Source organism: Emys orbicularis, chromosome 11 (assembly GCF_028017835.1).
Source record: "Emys orbicularis isolate rEmyOrb1 chromosome 11, rEmyOrb1.hap1, whole genome shotgun sequence".
Lineage (NCBI taxonomy): Eukaryota > Metazoa > Chordata > Testudines > Emydidae > Emys > Emys orbicularis.
In genome coordinates this window covers 41,984,299-42,000,539 of record NC_088693.1, presented here as the reverse complement: position 1 = coordinate 42,000,539, position 16,241 = coordinate 41,984,299, and the positions used below count along the sequence as shown (strand labels likewise).

The 16,241-nt window shown below is 38.9% G+C and overlaps 1 protein-coding gene across 3 annotated transcripts in view; it reads left to right on the top strand.

The window, feature by feature from the left end:
• Positions 1 to 7,494, top strand: part of ATF2 (activating transcription factor 2) — an 84,797-nt gene extending 77,303 nt beyond the window's left edge. For 2 of the 3 annotated variants that reach the window (XM_065413079.1, XM_065413077.1), the window contains one exon: positions 3,318 to 3,766. In XM_065413079.1, the coding sequence (XP_065269151.1) occupies positions 3,318 to 3,544 (227 nt within the window). In that variant the 3' untranslated portion in view covers positions 3,545 to 3,766. Of the gene's footprint in view, positions 1 to 3,317; positions 3,767 to 7,309 lie in introns of those variants that run through there. The other variant, XM_065413078.1, reaches the window with a different exon arrangement.
• The last annotated feature ends 8,747 nt before the right edge of the window (positions 7,495 to 16,241 follow it).

The window sequence follows — 16,241 nt, the reverse complement described above, 5'->3', positions numbered from 1 at the left end:
GCTAGCCCCCAGACCCGCCCCTGCTGTCCCCCCTCCCCCGCAGCCACACCGCCGCACAGGCAGCGCTCTGGGCGGCAGGGCTGCACGCTCATGCAGGGCAGCGTGGCAGTGTGTGTGGCTCCAGCTGGGAGGCGCGGCTCCAGACATGCTGCTCTGAGCAGCATGCTAAGGGGGCCGGGGCCTTGGATATGGGGAAAGGGGTCCTGGGGGGTAGTCAGGGGACAGGGATCAGGAGGCGGTTGGATGGGGCAGAGGTTCGGGGGTGGGGCAGGGGATGGGGAACAGGGGGGATTGGATAGGGGGTGGGGTCCCGGGTAGGCCCTATCATGGGTCAGTAACTGGTTAAAAGATAGGGGGAAAGGGTTAGAAATGAACAGTCAGCTTTCTCGATGGAGAAAGGTTAATAGTGGTGTCCCCCCTGGATCTGTACTGGGACCTGTGCTGTTCAACATTTTCATAAATGATCTGGAAAAAGGGGTGAACATGAGGTGGCAAAATTTGCAAATAATACAAATAATAATACAACTCCAAAGCTGACTATGAAGAGTTAGAAGGATCTCACTAAACTGGGTGACTGGGCGAGAAAATGGCAGATTAAATTCAAAGTAATGCACTTTGGAAAAAATAATCGCAACTGTACATTCAAATTGATGGGGTCTACACAAGCTTTAATTACTCAAGAAAGCTATCTAGGAGTCATCGTGGATAGTTTCCTGAAAACATCTGTACAGTGGCAATAAAAACAAACAAAAAACCCCCAAAACTAACAATGTTAGGAACCATTAAGAAAGTGATGATAAAACAGAAAATATTATAATGCCACTTTAAAAATCCATGGTATGCCCACACCTTGAATTACTGCATGCAGTTCCATTCAGCCCATCTCAAAAAGATGTATTAGAATTTGAAAAGATGCAGAGAAGGACAACAAAAATTATTAGGGGTATGGTACAGCTTCCATGCAAGAAAAAATTAAGAAGACTAGGGCTGCTCATCCTAGAAAAGAGACGACTACCGGGGGATATGACAGAGGTCTAAAAAATCATGAGTGATATGGAGAAAGTGAATAGGGAAGTATTATTTAGCTATGCACATAACACAAGAACTATGGGTCATATAGGCAACAGGTTTAAAACAAACAAAAGGAAGTACTTCTGCACACAATGTACAGTCAATCTCTGAAACTCATTACCAGGCGATGTTGTGAAGGCCAAAAGTATAACCAGGTTAAAAATTAGCTAAATTCATTGAGGATTGGTCCATCAATGGCTATAAGCCAGGCCCATTCTCTGAGTGTCCCTAAACCTCCACCTCCCAGAAGCTGGGACTGGATGACAGAGATGGGTCACTCAAAATTGCCCTGTTCGGTTCATTCCCTCTGAAGCATTTGGCACTGGCTGATGTCAGAGACAAGCTACTGGGCTAGATAGACCATTGGTGAGCCCAGTATGGCCATTCTTATGCTGTTATACTAGTTAACATTTCTTTGGAATACATTTGCAAGGCTGCTTACTTGCATGTTTGTATGACTTTGCTTCTATTCAAACAATACTATGTAAAGGGTTACTTTCTGTCTCTGAAAATAATCCCTTCTTAGTATGGATAAAGGACTGCAATAAAGATCTCATTATGTTGTGGAATTGACTTGCTCATCAGTGAATTTTCATTCTTGAAACTGGTATTCCTGCACTGAAAAAACCTCAGCCCACAATAATTTACCTTCAAGGTATTTTTGTTGTCCGTGCTCAGTGTTCATTCTTAGTTATTATTATAAACTTTGGTGTATCCTTCCTTGGACACTTTGTTTGTGTCTTTGTCATCCTTTTTAGTTTTGGATTCAGTTTTTCTATGCATACCCTATTCAGTAAAAATCTTTATTTTGATTGCACCATTTTAGAATGGAGCTCTTTTCCTCCTTAACTTCTAGCCAGGTAACTATCTCCATTTTAGTTAAGTGCAAAAGTAAATGCTTTGGGAGTTGCCATGGGAGACTCAAGCAACATTCTAGGAAGCTTAGGATGGTACCAAAAAATCTTGCAGTTAAATTTATCATTCACACCTTCCATTTTTATATGAGCAAAAACCAGTTGTGAACGGAGATTATTTTATCTGAAAGATACCACTTACAGGTAAAAATTTGACTTCCACAATTTATTATCACTTGATAATGTCTGTTCAACTATCTGACTAATCAAAAATAGAGAAGAAGAGATTTAATTAAAATACTAATTAATTTACCAATTATCACCTGTAAAAATAAAAGTTTCATGTCTAAACAATGTTCTCATCTAAATATATATGTTTATCAGATAATCTATTAAGTGGATTTCACTTCTCATATTGGCTTCCTTTTCTCCTAAAATGCCTTATATATATGAACTTTCTCTGCTTTAAATGAAAGGTCTGTGTTGTAAAATATAACTGATGCATTTATTGAAAGAATAATTCCTGTTAAATCGTGCCTCTGTATTAAAAAAAAAAAAAAAAAAAAAAAAAAAAAAAAAACCACACACACACTAAATTTGCACAGCAAGAAGTTTTGTTTTTTCAATACTTGGGTTTTGTGATCATAAAAAATTATGGGTAATTCATTTGAGTACTTCATTGATTCAGAGCAAGTCAAACAGAAGAAGTTCTTGGATGTCTTCTGATTTTTAAAGACTTTTATGTCATGCATTAATTAACTCTTATTGGCAGATATTTAAGTGCTAAACAAAACTAATTGAATTTCACCCTGTTGAAAGAATGAAGATTTTGCATATTGAAAACTTTATTGTCCAACTGAGCAATAGTAATTTACTGTATTACAGAGAGTGATTTTCATAAACATTATTAATTATCAAACTGAGAATGATCTCTTGCTGAATTACTAGTCAAATGCAGTATCTTGTGGTTTTTAAAAAATCTGAATCTAATTTACATAACTATAGAACAGCTGGTGGCATTTAGACTATAGACTATTGTTATTCTCATGTGCGTGCATCATTAGACTCAGGTGTTGTAGTCATCAGTCGCTGCACTAGATGGAAAATCAACCAAAATTAACTGTGGTTTTAAATAGATGGGAATAATCATTTGAAAATGTACCTGTGTCCATAAATATTCTAACATTCTATCCTGGTTTTTGTTTATAGAAAAATACAAACAAGTTACCTGTTCATCTTTATATATAAAGCAATTATACTAAAAATAAATGTTTGACAAATGTCTTTTTATATGTGCTATTAATTGTGGTTATTTATAGGACTCTTATTGTTATCTGAAAATTTTTTATGCATATTTTAGAAAAAAACAGCAAGTGAATTTTTTTTCTTTAGCTGCAGATAAAGATGACAGTTCTGAAGACATTTCAGTGCCAAATAGTCCACATACAGAAGCTATTCAGCATAGTTCTGTCAGCACTTCCAATGGAGTAAGTTCAACCTCCAAGGCAGAAGCCGTAGCCACGTCAGTTCTCACCCAGATGGCGGACCAGAGTACAGAGCCAGTGCTTTCACAGATTGTTATGGCTCCACCTTCCCAGTCACAGCCTTCAGGAAGTTGATTAAAAACTTGCATTGCAACAGTTTCTTAGATATACATTTGTGACTTTAAAGGGAAATCAAGACCAGTCTCCATCTAAAAAGATATGTAGCTTAAAATTATTCATTTTTAAAATTCAAATTTAAATTTGGCTTTAAAGATTGTCAGATGGGCAGATGAAGAGGAGACTGAACAGCAGTTTCTAGTCTCCTTGCAGAAGATGGATTTTTTTTTTAAAGTTGATTTACTAGTTATTTTCTGTGCTCAATGTGTAAAGTGTGTGTAAAGTACAATGTGGTTTATTTCACTTTTAATTTGGTATTATTTCAATCAACATTGGGGTGAATTATTAATGTGCATCCCTAAGACTGTGATAGTAATATTATGTGACATTTTATACCAAAGTTCTGCATAGTCCCTATTGACTTTGTAATTGTTAGCAAGGTCATAAAGCACTAGGCAAGAGAAAAAGACAGTAACAGTACATTTGCTTTTAGTCTTTTTGCCTTTTTATTGTTTTGCACATTATGAGAGAGAGAACATTGGGAGAAAATGTTTGCTTTATATCATGTGTAGCATTTTGTTTGGCTTATTAACTGTTTTGGTTGGTTGGTTGTTTTTTAAATTGTTTAACAGGGCCAGTATGGTGTAGGGACATACAGTACTTTTATGCACATACCTAAACTAGATGAGGGTCATTACTAACTAGATTTTCTTTAAAAACTGATGCCAATTTTTTCAACACTTTAATTTTAAAAGGGGAGCTTTATTTCTGCTGTCAAAACAATGGTCTGCAAATACCCTTTGTGGGTAGGCTAGTACAAAACAGTAAAAAGATATCGTACAATACAGGGTTATCAAATATGGAATAATTTTCATAGCTAGCTTGATACTTTGTGGATTTTTGAATCACAGACTAAGGAGTTTACTCATACACAAGTATGGATGCCAGAAAAGCCTAAAAAACCTTTGTTAAACAACACTTTTTTCCTTCTTCTTTGTCATTGTCTTGTATTTGCAAGCTAACTTGTACTTAATTCTTGTGTAAGCACTGTCATCTTTTAGTAGCAAAATTTTGATACCTTTCTTGTGGAAAAATCAGTATCTACCATATCTTGGAAACAATGTAATTATAATGTGGTGTGTATGTGCGCGTATGTGTGTGTGAGAATGGTTCAGTAGTTTATGCCAGCAATCTTTGCTTGAATGTTTAAAGATGCCTTCAATGTGATGCTGGCTGATAGATTGCAGTTTAAAAATGTTATTTACTGTGCGAACTTGGATAACTAACATTCCATGATGTACGTTTGTTTCTGATGAAATGATTGTAGGTACACTTTTTCTCATTATCCAATCATCTGTAGGATATTGAGTTTTTTAAATGTGCCATTACCTATTTGGATTCTGTACTCATGTTCAAAATACAGTACAATATTTTACAATAGATTATGTTGGGGAAAAAAATTGATGTGTGCTTTCAGGTCAGAAAACTTTGTACAATAGCTAAAGAGTAGCAAATTTTGGCAGTCAGACAGGATTCCATTATGTATATAACAAAGATTTAATGCATTTATAATGGGTTGTGTAGTTCATTTTCTCTTCCTTCTCCATGCTACACTGTTTTAAATCTCAGTGCTATCAAATTCCTTATGAGATTCATTTTTAAATCTATGAAATGTAATTGGTAATACAGAGGAAGAACATAATTTGTATAATATACAACCATACTATAATCAAAGCTGGACAAAGACATATCTGAATTGTGTGTATATCATTTCAGTGCTGTAAGTGTGAAAATAATAGGAATTCTAAATATTTTGTATTTTAAAAACAAGGAAGTAATTTTTGAGTTGATAAACCCATATGTTTAAATACTTTTACCAGTTTCATGGGGGGAAAAGTTAGTTACTGAAAAATTCCACAATGGTAAAATATACCATAAGTCTTGTGAGAAAGGAATTTATCTCAAAGGCACAAAATGTGAATTATGCAGGAAAGCTATACAGTTACTACTTTTCATTGTAATTTTGGTGAACTAGGTAAAACCTCATTGGTTACATTTTCATTCTCTCTCCTAAACACTAGGCATTTTTTATCTTATTTATGCAAGTGAATTTTTTAAATAAAACTGTTGTGCCTGTAAAATAAGTCTACATAAGTGTGAGGAGACATGTAAGCATTTAACGAATGGGGTTGGGAAAAGAACCATAATAAACATGTCTGTGTTCATCAAATAGAGAAAACAGTTATTAGTTGTACAACCATGAATTCCGTTTTGAGACATATGTCGCACTACTTCTGTACTTATCATTTCGAGTCTTTACATTTGAACATGTTTCACAAACTGTACTGTTTTCTTTATGTGCAGTTTGCATGAGTAAATCATCAGAGAATAATCTTTAAATTATGTTCCTATTTTAATGAAATTACAACTGTTCTAAAAAGGTAGTGGTGTACTCAGACTTCTTTCTGTACGGGTTTTTTTCTCCAGTGGTTGTTAGCATTTATGTGGAACTCATTACCAGAATGTCAATGTAACATTAGATAAATGTAGAAGAATATCCCTGTCTTCTAGAGAAGGAGTCAAATTCCATTCCTCTACCCTTGGATTCAAACCACTTTGTTTAGAGGAATTATTCTTACATCATTAGTTCCAGGAGCAGAAGATGGGCATCAAAAAGGAGTCCAAGATGGCACGTAGGTCACTGATGTGATTCAACCTGATTTCTGTTGGCAGTGAGTTGCAGAGCAGAGTTTAATGTTTTTTTATTTTTCTTTTTGTGTGTGTCTCAGCTAATAATCTGTAAAGTTACAAAAGTAAAATAAATCTACAACTAACTCTTATAATCCCTTAATAAACACAGTATCTATGTAGAAAATAGAGGTGGGCAAATACTACAAAAATTATGAGCATTCAATCAAATTTAAAAATAAAATGTTCCCCTTTTGTTTGCTTTTTCAGAACATTTGGGTTGGTTAACTTTTATTCTCATAAATGTTTGTGGAAAGCATATTACAAGTTTACATGCTCACCCTGAAAGTGGTGCATTCTGTATGGGTCACCCCTTAAAGTATAGAGATATGATTCCCAAAATCTCTCCACAGAGCTCTGATACAGAGGCAGTAAAACAAGACAGACAGGAACCTGACTGCATGCATCCTTTGCAGCTACATTTGCACACGCAATTATTTTGTTTAAATGTGATGAGAAAATTCAATTGAAATTCTTCACGTAGTCATTCATTCTTACAGAAGTTTAATATAGGAAAATTGCTTCAAACGAGGCCTTCATGATAAAGAAAGAGAAATGTAACATTTTTCTATTCTTGCTTTTCTCCTGGAGACATTCAGATACCCTTTTGCTTCATCAAACTCCCTTCCTGATTATATGAATTACGTTCACCACCTCAGGAAAGAGAAACAATACCATCACTTTTATGTGACAAATCACGTCACCACCATTGTTCAGATATTGAGTGTAGGGTCAGACATAAGTAAATAATTGATTTTTTTTTTTTTTTGGTTCTGGGGCCAAACTGTGGGGAGGGAACAAAACAGTTTGGTTTGAACTGAAACTGGATTTATTTGTTTTTTCTTGCAGGAACAAAAAACTTGAAAACATTACATTCAACCCAAAAATCGTTTCATAATTAGCTAAATTTCTTTACAAAATGGATTTTAAAATAAGTTTCATTTCAAAATGGTTCAAACACAGTTTTAACATTTAGTGTTAAAATGGCTGAAAGAGTTTAGATATTTTAAAAATTATTTTCCGTTTCTTTTTCAGCTGTTGATTTTCAGTAAGTCTTGGTACCCCAAGGAAGCTCTAGAAGACAGGAAGAAAGTTCATGTGCCAATATTTAAAAAGGGTGAGCAGGATGAACCCTGGTAATTATAGGCCTGTCAGCCTGACATCAATCCCATGCAAGATGATGGAGCAGCTGATACAAGACTTGATTGATAAAGAATTAAAGAAGGGTAATATAATTAATGCCAATAAACATGGGTTTGTGTCAAACTAACTTGATATATTTTTTTTAATGAGATTACAAGTTTGGCTGATAAGGGAATAGTGTTGATGTAATATACTTAGATTTCTGTAAGGCATTGATGAGAATAATATAAAATTAACATGGCACACGTTAAATAGATTAAAAGTTGGCTAACTGATAGGTTTTGAAATGTAATTGTAAATGGAGAATTATCAAATGGTTGTTTCCAGTGAGGTCCCACAGGGATCAGTTTGTGGTTCTATGCTATTTAACATTATCAATGGTCTGAAAGAAAACATAAAGTCGTCATTGATAAAGTTTGCATTTAGGAGTGGTAAATAATGAAGAGGACAGGTCACTGATACACAGAGAGATCTGGATCGCTGGATATATGGCTAACTATAAATTATACTTCTAGGAACAAAGAACATAGGCCATACTTACAGGATAGGAGACTATCCTGAGAAGCAGTTAGTCTGAAAAAGATTTGGGGGTTGTAATCAATAATGAGCTGAACATTCCCTTCCAGTGCAATGCTGTGGCCAAAGGAGCTAATGCGGTCCCTGGATGCATAAATGTTAATCTCTAGGAGTGGAGAGGTAATTTTATCTCTGTATTTTGCACTGGTGCAACTGCTGCTGAAATACTGTGTCCAGTTTTGTGTCCACAATTCCAGAAGTGTGTGGATCAATTGGAGAGGGTTCAGAGAAGAGCCACAAGAATGATTAAAGGATTAGAAAACCTGCCTTACAGTGATAGAATCAGAGAGTTCAATCTATTCAGTTTAACAGAGAGAAGATGAAGTACTTGAGTACAGTCTATAAGTACTTACATGGGGAACCAATATTTAATAATGGTCTCTTAAATCTAGCAGAGAAAGGTATAACACAATCCAATGGCTGGAAGTTGAAGCTAGAAAAATTCAGACTGGAAATAAGGTGTAAATTTTTAACTGAGAATAATTAACCATTGGAACAGTTTACCAAGGGTCATGGTGAATTCACTATCACTAGCATTTTTGAATCAAGATGGGATATATTCTAAAAGATATACTGTCGGAATTACATTGGGGAAATTCTTTGGGCTGTATTACGCAGGGGACTAGATGATCACAATGGTCCCTTCTAGCCTTGGAGTCTATAAATCTGTTAAGCTGTTTGCTGAATTTGATCTGAGTTTGTGAATAGTTTCTACCCAATTTATTGGCAAATTTACTATTTGCCCCCAAAAAATTGCCAGTCAGAGGCTGTCTTCACTTCACTGAAATAACTGTCTCTGGTTAGTTACAGCAATGAGCAGTCAAATGGAGCTTTTTCTGCAGCCTGTATACCTGGAGTCTGATTTGACGTGTCAGCTTTTTGAAGCCTATATATGCTGCAAGATACTCCGCATCACAATGCAAACCAAAAAGTTTATGGAAGTATAAGTTTTATATCTCCCTAGAACAAACTTGTCACATATGGATTACATACTGCATTTTTAGATTTAATTAAAATATGTTCTGGAATGACTTTGCAAATACATCACACTATTACAGAATTTTCGGTGTGGCATGAAATTTAGCAGTGATGCAGAAATCAGGAGCCCTTGCAACTGAATTTGGCTTGTGAGCACCACACAGGGCCCTGCCTCCAAGTTATAAAAAATAAAGCATGACTGCCTTTAAGGGAGGCTTTTTAATCTCCCAAGTGTACGGCTGGTATAGGTCGATCACTTAATAGAATTACAGTTTATATATTAACGACTTGATAGTTTTTAATTTATTTCATTTGCTGTAAAACATCTCCCCATCATCTTTTGCCATTTTTGTAATGGCATTCCATATTTTATTTGCTGTACCTGCACATAATTCTTTTCTGTTAACTTTTTTGGGGGAGGGGGTGGGGGAGGGGAAGGAGAGGTCTATACATTCTTCAGTTACTCAATAAAGCGACATAGTTAATTTTTATCTCAGAATGAAGATTTAATCGGAAAAATGCAGTGAAATGAGTATGAAGAGCAGTCATTGTTATAGCATGCCTAAACAAAGTGCCAGTAATTTAGACAACATACAGGCTGACTGAAAATGGGGTAATAAATATAAAGGATACAGAAAAGCATGAAGCAATGAAAGAAAGTCATGATTCCCTGAATGCCTTCACCAATTGCGAACAGGAGGAAAGTGGCTGCAGGGGGAGAGGCGCAATGGTATTTATAATCTGTAGGGGGTGGCAAGTGGTGACCTAAAAATGTGGGTGACGTTCAGCCTGGCCACTGTTGTCCTTTAGGGTCAATGTTTTTACAGCTTTGGGAGTTCTGTCAGTCTCACCCTGGAAGATGAGCTCCAAGAGGGGGAATCCTGTCAGAAAGAGATCTTCAGGGGAGCAGAATTGCAGGTAAATTTTCCCTTATATGCACGTACGTTGTCAGGAAATGGAGCCCTAAATCTTGTTGAACAAATTTGAATGACAGCATTTAAATCTTAAATTTTACAGAATAAACTGGTCTGTCAATAGTCAAGGAAGGAATTCTTCCACCTGTTTCCAGCAGCTATATTGGCTAGGAGTATAAGAGACATTTCTGTCTGACTCTTTCTGAATTACTAGTATTAGGTCACTGCTGGAGACAAAATACTACCCTAGATAAACTGGTCTGATCAATTGAAAATTGAATTGTTTCAAAAAGCAGCTTATTTTTGGCTTCCATGATATTTAAAATAAAATGAAAAATTACAGCTAAATAATATATATATAGAGAGAGAGAGAGAGAGGAAATTTAAACAGCAGAAAAAGACTTAAGGTAGATGTAGTTATTACTGATACCATATTAGACAGTCAAATGTATCCTAGGGACAATAATAATAAATTTCTTCAGTGTATATAGTATTTATAATCAAAAGTTATAAAATTGTTTGATCACACTTCAGGTAAGTGTTATAAAATAGCCATGGATACATATTTTGTATTGTGAAGGATATGCTTAAGGAATTTTAAATGCATGTTAGGGCAAGTCAACACTACAAAATTAAGTCAATCTAAGTTATGCAACATACCGCTCCCTCAGTAATTAAATCGCTTTTCCATGTCCACACTACACTGCTTGTGTCCGCGGCGTGCGTCCTCACTACCAGCGCTTGTATTGATGGAGAGAGCAGTGCCCCGTGGGTGGCTATCCCACAGTGCAACTCATCACCATCTAGTGCAGGGTGTTTTGGGAAGGGCTTGCAGTGCCTCATAGGGACAAATGAGTCATGCAGGGGTGACTGGGAGCATGGTTTAAACATTCCATGATGCAGTTTTCTCCATCCCATAATTTTATCTGCATCCTATAATGCTTTGTGCCTCTTTTCAAAAGCCCTGCAAACCCATGCATCCGCCATCTCTGTGAGAAGCAGAGCTGTGCAGGATCCATGCACTATTGTGACGAGCGCTGCAAGTACAACGCACCTGATCCTGCAGTATTTGCAGAACCGCCAGAGGAGCCGCGGGGAACATGATGATTCCTTGGAGGCTACCTTGCTGTTGGACATAGAAAGAAACAATTCATGGTTGTTGGCTTTCACAGAGAAGCTGCAAATGGTGGAGAACTGGTTCTGGGCCAGAGAAACAAGCACTGACTGGTGGAATCACATTATTATGCAGCCTTGGGATGGCGAGCAGAACTTTCAGATATGGAAGGCCACATTCCTGGAAGTGTATGCGGAGCTCGCCCCAGCCTTCCGGTGCAGCGACACCAACATGAGAGCTGCACTGCCAGTGGTGATCACCGTGTGGAAGCTTGCAATGCCAGATTGCTACTGTCGATTGGGAATCAATTTAGAGCTGGGAAATTCACTGTGGGGGTTGCTCTGATGGAAGTGTGCAGGGCCATTAATCACGTTCTGCTACGAAGGACTGTGACTCTGGGCAATGTGCGGGACATAGCGGATAGTTTTGCAGCAATGGGGTTACTAAACTGCAGGGGGGGTGATAGGTGGCACACATATCCCCGTTTTGGCACTAGTCCACCTTGCCACAGAGTACATCAAAAGAAAGGGCTGCTTTTCTATGGTATTGCAAGTGCTGGTGGGTCACTGGAGACATTTTACCAACAAAAAGATGCACACGTCATGCATGGTTAAGAACACAGGCCTGTTCAGAAAGCTGTAAGCAGGGACTTTCTTCCAGACCAGAGGATCATCATTGGGGATGTTAAAATGCCAATAGTGATCCCGAGAGACCCAGCCTACCCCTTACTCCTATGGCTCATGAAGCCGTACACTGGGCACCTCAACAGCAGCAAGGAGCATTTCAATTACAGGCTGAGCCGGTGCAGAATGACAGTTGAATGTGCCTTTGGCCATTTGAAAAGCCACTGCTGCGGTCTACTCATGAGATTAGACTTAAGTGAAAAAAATATTCCAATGGTTATAGCTGTCTGCTATGTGCTTCATAATATCTGTGAAACAACTGGGAGAAAGTTTCTTCTGGGGTGGAGGGCAGAGGTGGAATAGCTGTCTGCTGATTTTGAGCAGATAGATACCAAGGCTATAAGAAGAGCTCAGTAGGGAGCTAAATGGCTCAGGGAGGCTTTGAAAGACCATTTTAATAGCCACAATAATGTGTATTGCCATCCTGTGCTCTGCCTGGCCTTTTTTTGGTTTGGTGTGGGGTTTTTTGAACCCTGATGTGAACCTTGTAATGAATGGTGTGTGTGTGTGTGTTAACATAAAATTGCACAAGCACCTATTGCTATTATCTCTGAATGATGAGACCCAGCCAGCATATGCTGTGAACTAATAAAGAAATAAGTTTCCCTAACTAGACTTCTATTCCAAACCCATGCAAACAGACATATTTATAACTGAATGAAATGTTACAAATACAAGGAAAAGAAACTTGAAAGGGAAAGAACAGTCATTTTCATTTCACCAACACATACACTGATCTGTGAGAGACATGATTACTGTATGTGCAGCTGTGATTATCTGTACTGTTCTCCAGGGTAAATTGGTAGGGATAGTGCAGCAGTCCTGGACACCACGTGGAATGGGAGGGGGAGCGTAGAGAGGAACAGTTCTCTATGGGCAGCAGAGGGAGTTGAGCATGGGTCTGTTGAACCTGAAGGTCAACAAGAGTCTCCAGCATTTGTTTGCCTCTTGAGAAGCACTAGCATGTCCTGCTGCCTGTTTCGCTCCTTGTCCTGAGCTTTTCTCCTCTCCGATCTGTCCATTCCATCCGAGATGGTGATCCTCCAAGCCCTGTGTTTAGTATCCGAAGAGCCAGAAGCTTGCAGGGTCTCTTGGAACATGTCATTCCCCATTTTCTTCCTTCTACTCCTCATTTGGCTGAGCTGCTCTGCTGGTGTGGATGGAGAGACCCTCAAGGCCACATTTTCAGCTGCAAAAGATACAATGAACAGAGGTAGTATTGTGAGTGTCTTCACAGGATAAATGGAAACTTGGTATACTGAACTCACTCTCCTTGATCCACACAAGTTGCAAGCAGTACATTCTCACTTCTCCTTGGGATTCCTTGAGTGAGCACAGCAGGTGAATATGACCCGGGGGGAGGTGGTAAGTTGGGACAATAACGGGGGGGGGGGGGAGGGAGATAGCTCATGGGCATAAGTACATGTGGATAGAGCCATTGAACTAAATACTGGCACCATTTTCCACAGGCAGTGGTGATTTTAGGTGATATCTCACTTCTGAGGATAACAGGCTGAAAGGTACCAGCTCTTACATTCATACGGCTGCAGACCGGGTCCATATGCTGCTAGCTTGTATGCTGCAATAGTGCTTGCTGAAGTAATTGCTCAGTGATGTGGGAAAGTGTCCTAAGGCAGTCTTCCCCAGAAACCTTCAGGAGAAGATTGTAGACGACCTTCATGAAACTTTTCTTGAGATCTCTATGGAGGATTCATGGGACATACTGGTGCACATAAACAAACTGTTCTGCAGGGCCCCCTTTGCCTAACTGTACATGGGAATGAGACGCAGATAGCGACTCTACCTCGCTTGGTTATTTTACTACCTCGTCACGATTAAAAAGACGAAATGATTAAAAAAGAGTAAATGAACAGATGTGCCCTGCAATATCAAAGTAACCTGCACACCTACCAGAGGTTCCTTCCCCTGCATCAGGCTTGCCCATGCTGGAGAGTAGGAACTGGTTCAACTGCTCTGGAGTCCAGAACAGATCCTGGCTCGCTTCGCCACTGGATCCCCCAGTTGCCTGTCCCGCATACTCCTCCTCCTCCTCTTCCTCATTCAACACCACCTCCTCGTTGTTCACTTGGGGGGCCTGTGACTCCAGCTCCCCCAAAGCATCCATGCGACTGTTGGTGGTGGTCATGGTGTCTCCGCCAAGGATGGCATGCAGCTCTTTATAAGAGCAACATGTCTGCGGCTCCATACCAGAGTGACTGTTAGCTTCTGTTGCCTTCTGGTGTGCTTGCCGCAGCTCCTTGACTTTCAAGTGGCACTGCTGCGTGTCCCTCTTGTAGCCCTTCTCTTCCATGCCACGAGCGACCTGCTCATAGATGTCAGTGTTTCTATAGCTGGATTGGAGTTATGCCTGCATAGCCTCTTCTCCTCTCAGACCCAGGAGATCCACCACCTTCTGTGTACTTCAGGCAGGAGCATGTCTGCATCGTGGAGCTGGCGTGGGCAGTTGCTAGACTTGCTCGAGAGTTGCTAGGTGAGCTCTCCACACTGAGCAAACAGGAAATGAAATTTCAAAAATTCACAGAGCTTTAAAAGGGGAGGGGCATGTACCTATGTACCTGGCTGCCAGGCAGTGGAGTTCAAAACAGTGACCAGAGCAGTCATGATGGGGCATTGTGGGACACCTATTGGAGGCCACTAAAGTGGACGTATGTTGCCCTAACTACATTGACCTAAATGCTACACCTCTTGCAGAGGTAGAGTTATTAAGTCGGCGTAGCGAGCAAGTTACATTGGCGGGAACAACATTTTAGTGTAGACACTTATGGAGTTAGGTGGACATAAACTGCCTTGCATTGACCTAACTCTGTAGTGTAGACCGGGCTTTAGTTCTTCTACATTTCCTACTCTGTAAAATACCAGTATAAATCTTATATTTATGAAATATAAACTTTATATTCTACATGTTTATGATTTCATAAGAAAAGAGACTAATATTTTAATTTTCTTGTAATAGCTTTGTCTTCTGCATTCAGACAAAGAAAGCCTTTCAGCAGAATTGTATTAAAGGACTAATGATTTTTGCTGAAAACCTAGATAATCCGGGTAAATTAAGAACAGATGCTGTATATCTGTCATTGTATGATAGAAACATTTGTTAATTCTGTTGATCATTTTGTTGCGCATGTAATGAATTTTAAACAGGCAGATTTACAACTTCTATGACTGTCACGTATGTGTGAGTATATAAAATATTTCCTTATAATATTCCTAACAATGAATCCAAACATTTTAGATCTCTGGCCATTAGACAGGGACCTTGTTTTTTTAATTTCTTCTGTAAAGTGCTTGGATACAGCATAAACAGTAAGCAAGAAGCATCCATGGGTCTGCAAAACTGTTACCATTCCCCCAGGCCAATCATCACAGCTGCTAGTTCTATTGCTGTGGTGTCACCCTGGCTGCACCCATGTAGTTTTGTCCTATCCTGCATACTGCAGCATAGATTACAGTGCACTGAGAGGGAAACATGTTTTATGCAGTGGATGCTTTCCCATTGCTTCCCCCTTCTAGCTGACTGGCCAGCCATTTTTTGCAGCAAGTTGCTATAAATTGTGACCCCCTTCCTTGTTTCTGCCCTGAGCAGCAGCAAGATACACTGTTATCTTTACCTGCTGCTGTAATTTGGCTCTGAGTAAAGAACATAAGAACAACCATCATGGGTCAGACCAATGGTCCATCTAGCCAAGTATCCTGTCTTCTGACAGTGGCCAATGTTAGATGCTTCAAAGAGAATGAACACAACAGGGCAATCATCATGTCAATTGGGTACAGGGTTAAGCTAAACTGAAAAGGAAAAAAAAAATCTTAAACCATAATGTGAGACAAGATTTTTCACTAGTTTTACTAACTGTAACGCTTCAGGCAGTCTTCCTGCTGCTATACTATACTGCATTGGGGAAAAGTCAACATGGATTTGGAAAGGGAAATCATGCCTCACCAATCTACTAGAATTCTTGGGGGGGGCGGGGGTCAAAAAGCATGTGGACAAGGGGGATCCAGTGGATATAGTGTACTTAGATTTTCAGAAAGCCTTTGACAAGGTCCCTCATCAAAGGCTCTTAAACAAAGTAAGCTGTCAGGGGATAAGAGGGAAGGTCCTCTCATGGATTGGTAACTGGTTAAAAGATTGGAAACAAAGTGTAGGAATAAACTGTCCGTTTTCAGAATGGGGAGAGGTAAATAGTGGTGTCCCCCAGGGATCTGTACTGGGACCAGTCCTATTCAATATATTCATAAATGATCTGGAAAAAGGGGTAAACAGTGAGGTGGCAAAATTTGCAGATGATACAAAACTACTCAAGATAGTTAAGTCCCAGGCAGACTGCGAAGAGCTACAAAAGGATCTCACAAAACTATGTAACTGGGCAACAAAATAGCAGTTGAAATTCAATGTTGATAAATGCAATGTAATGCACAGTGAAAAATACAATCCCAACTATACATAAAAAATGATGGGGTCTAAATTAGCTGTTACCACTCAGGAAAGAGATCTTGGAGTCATTGCGGATAGTTATCTGAAAACATCCACTCAATGTGCA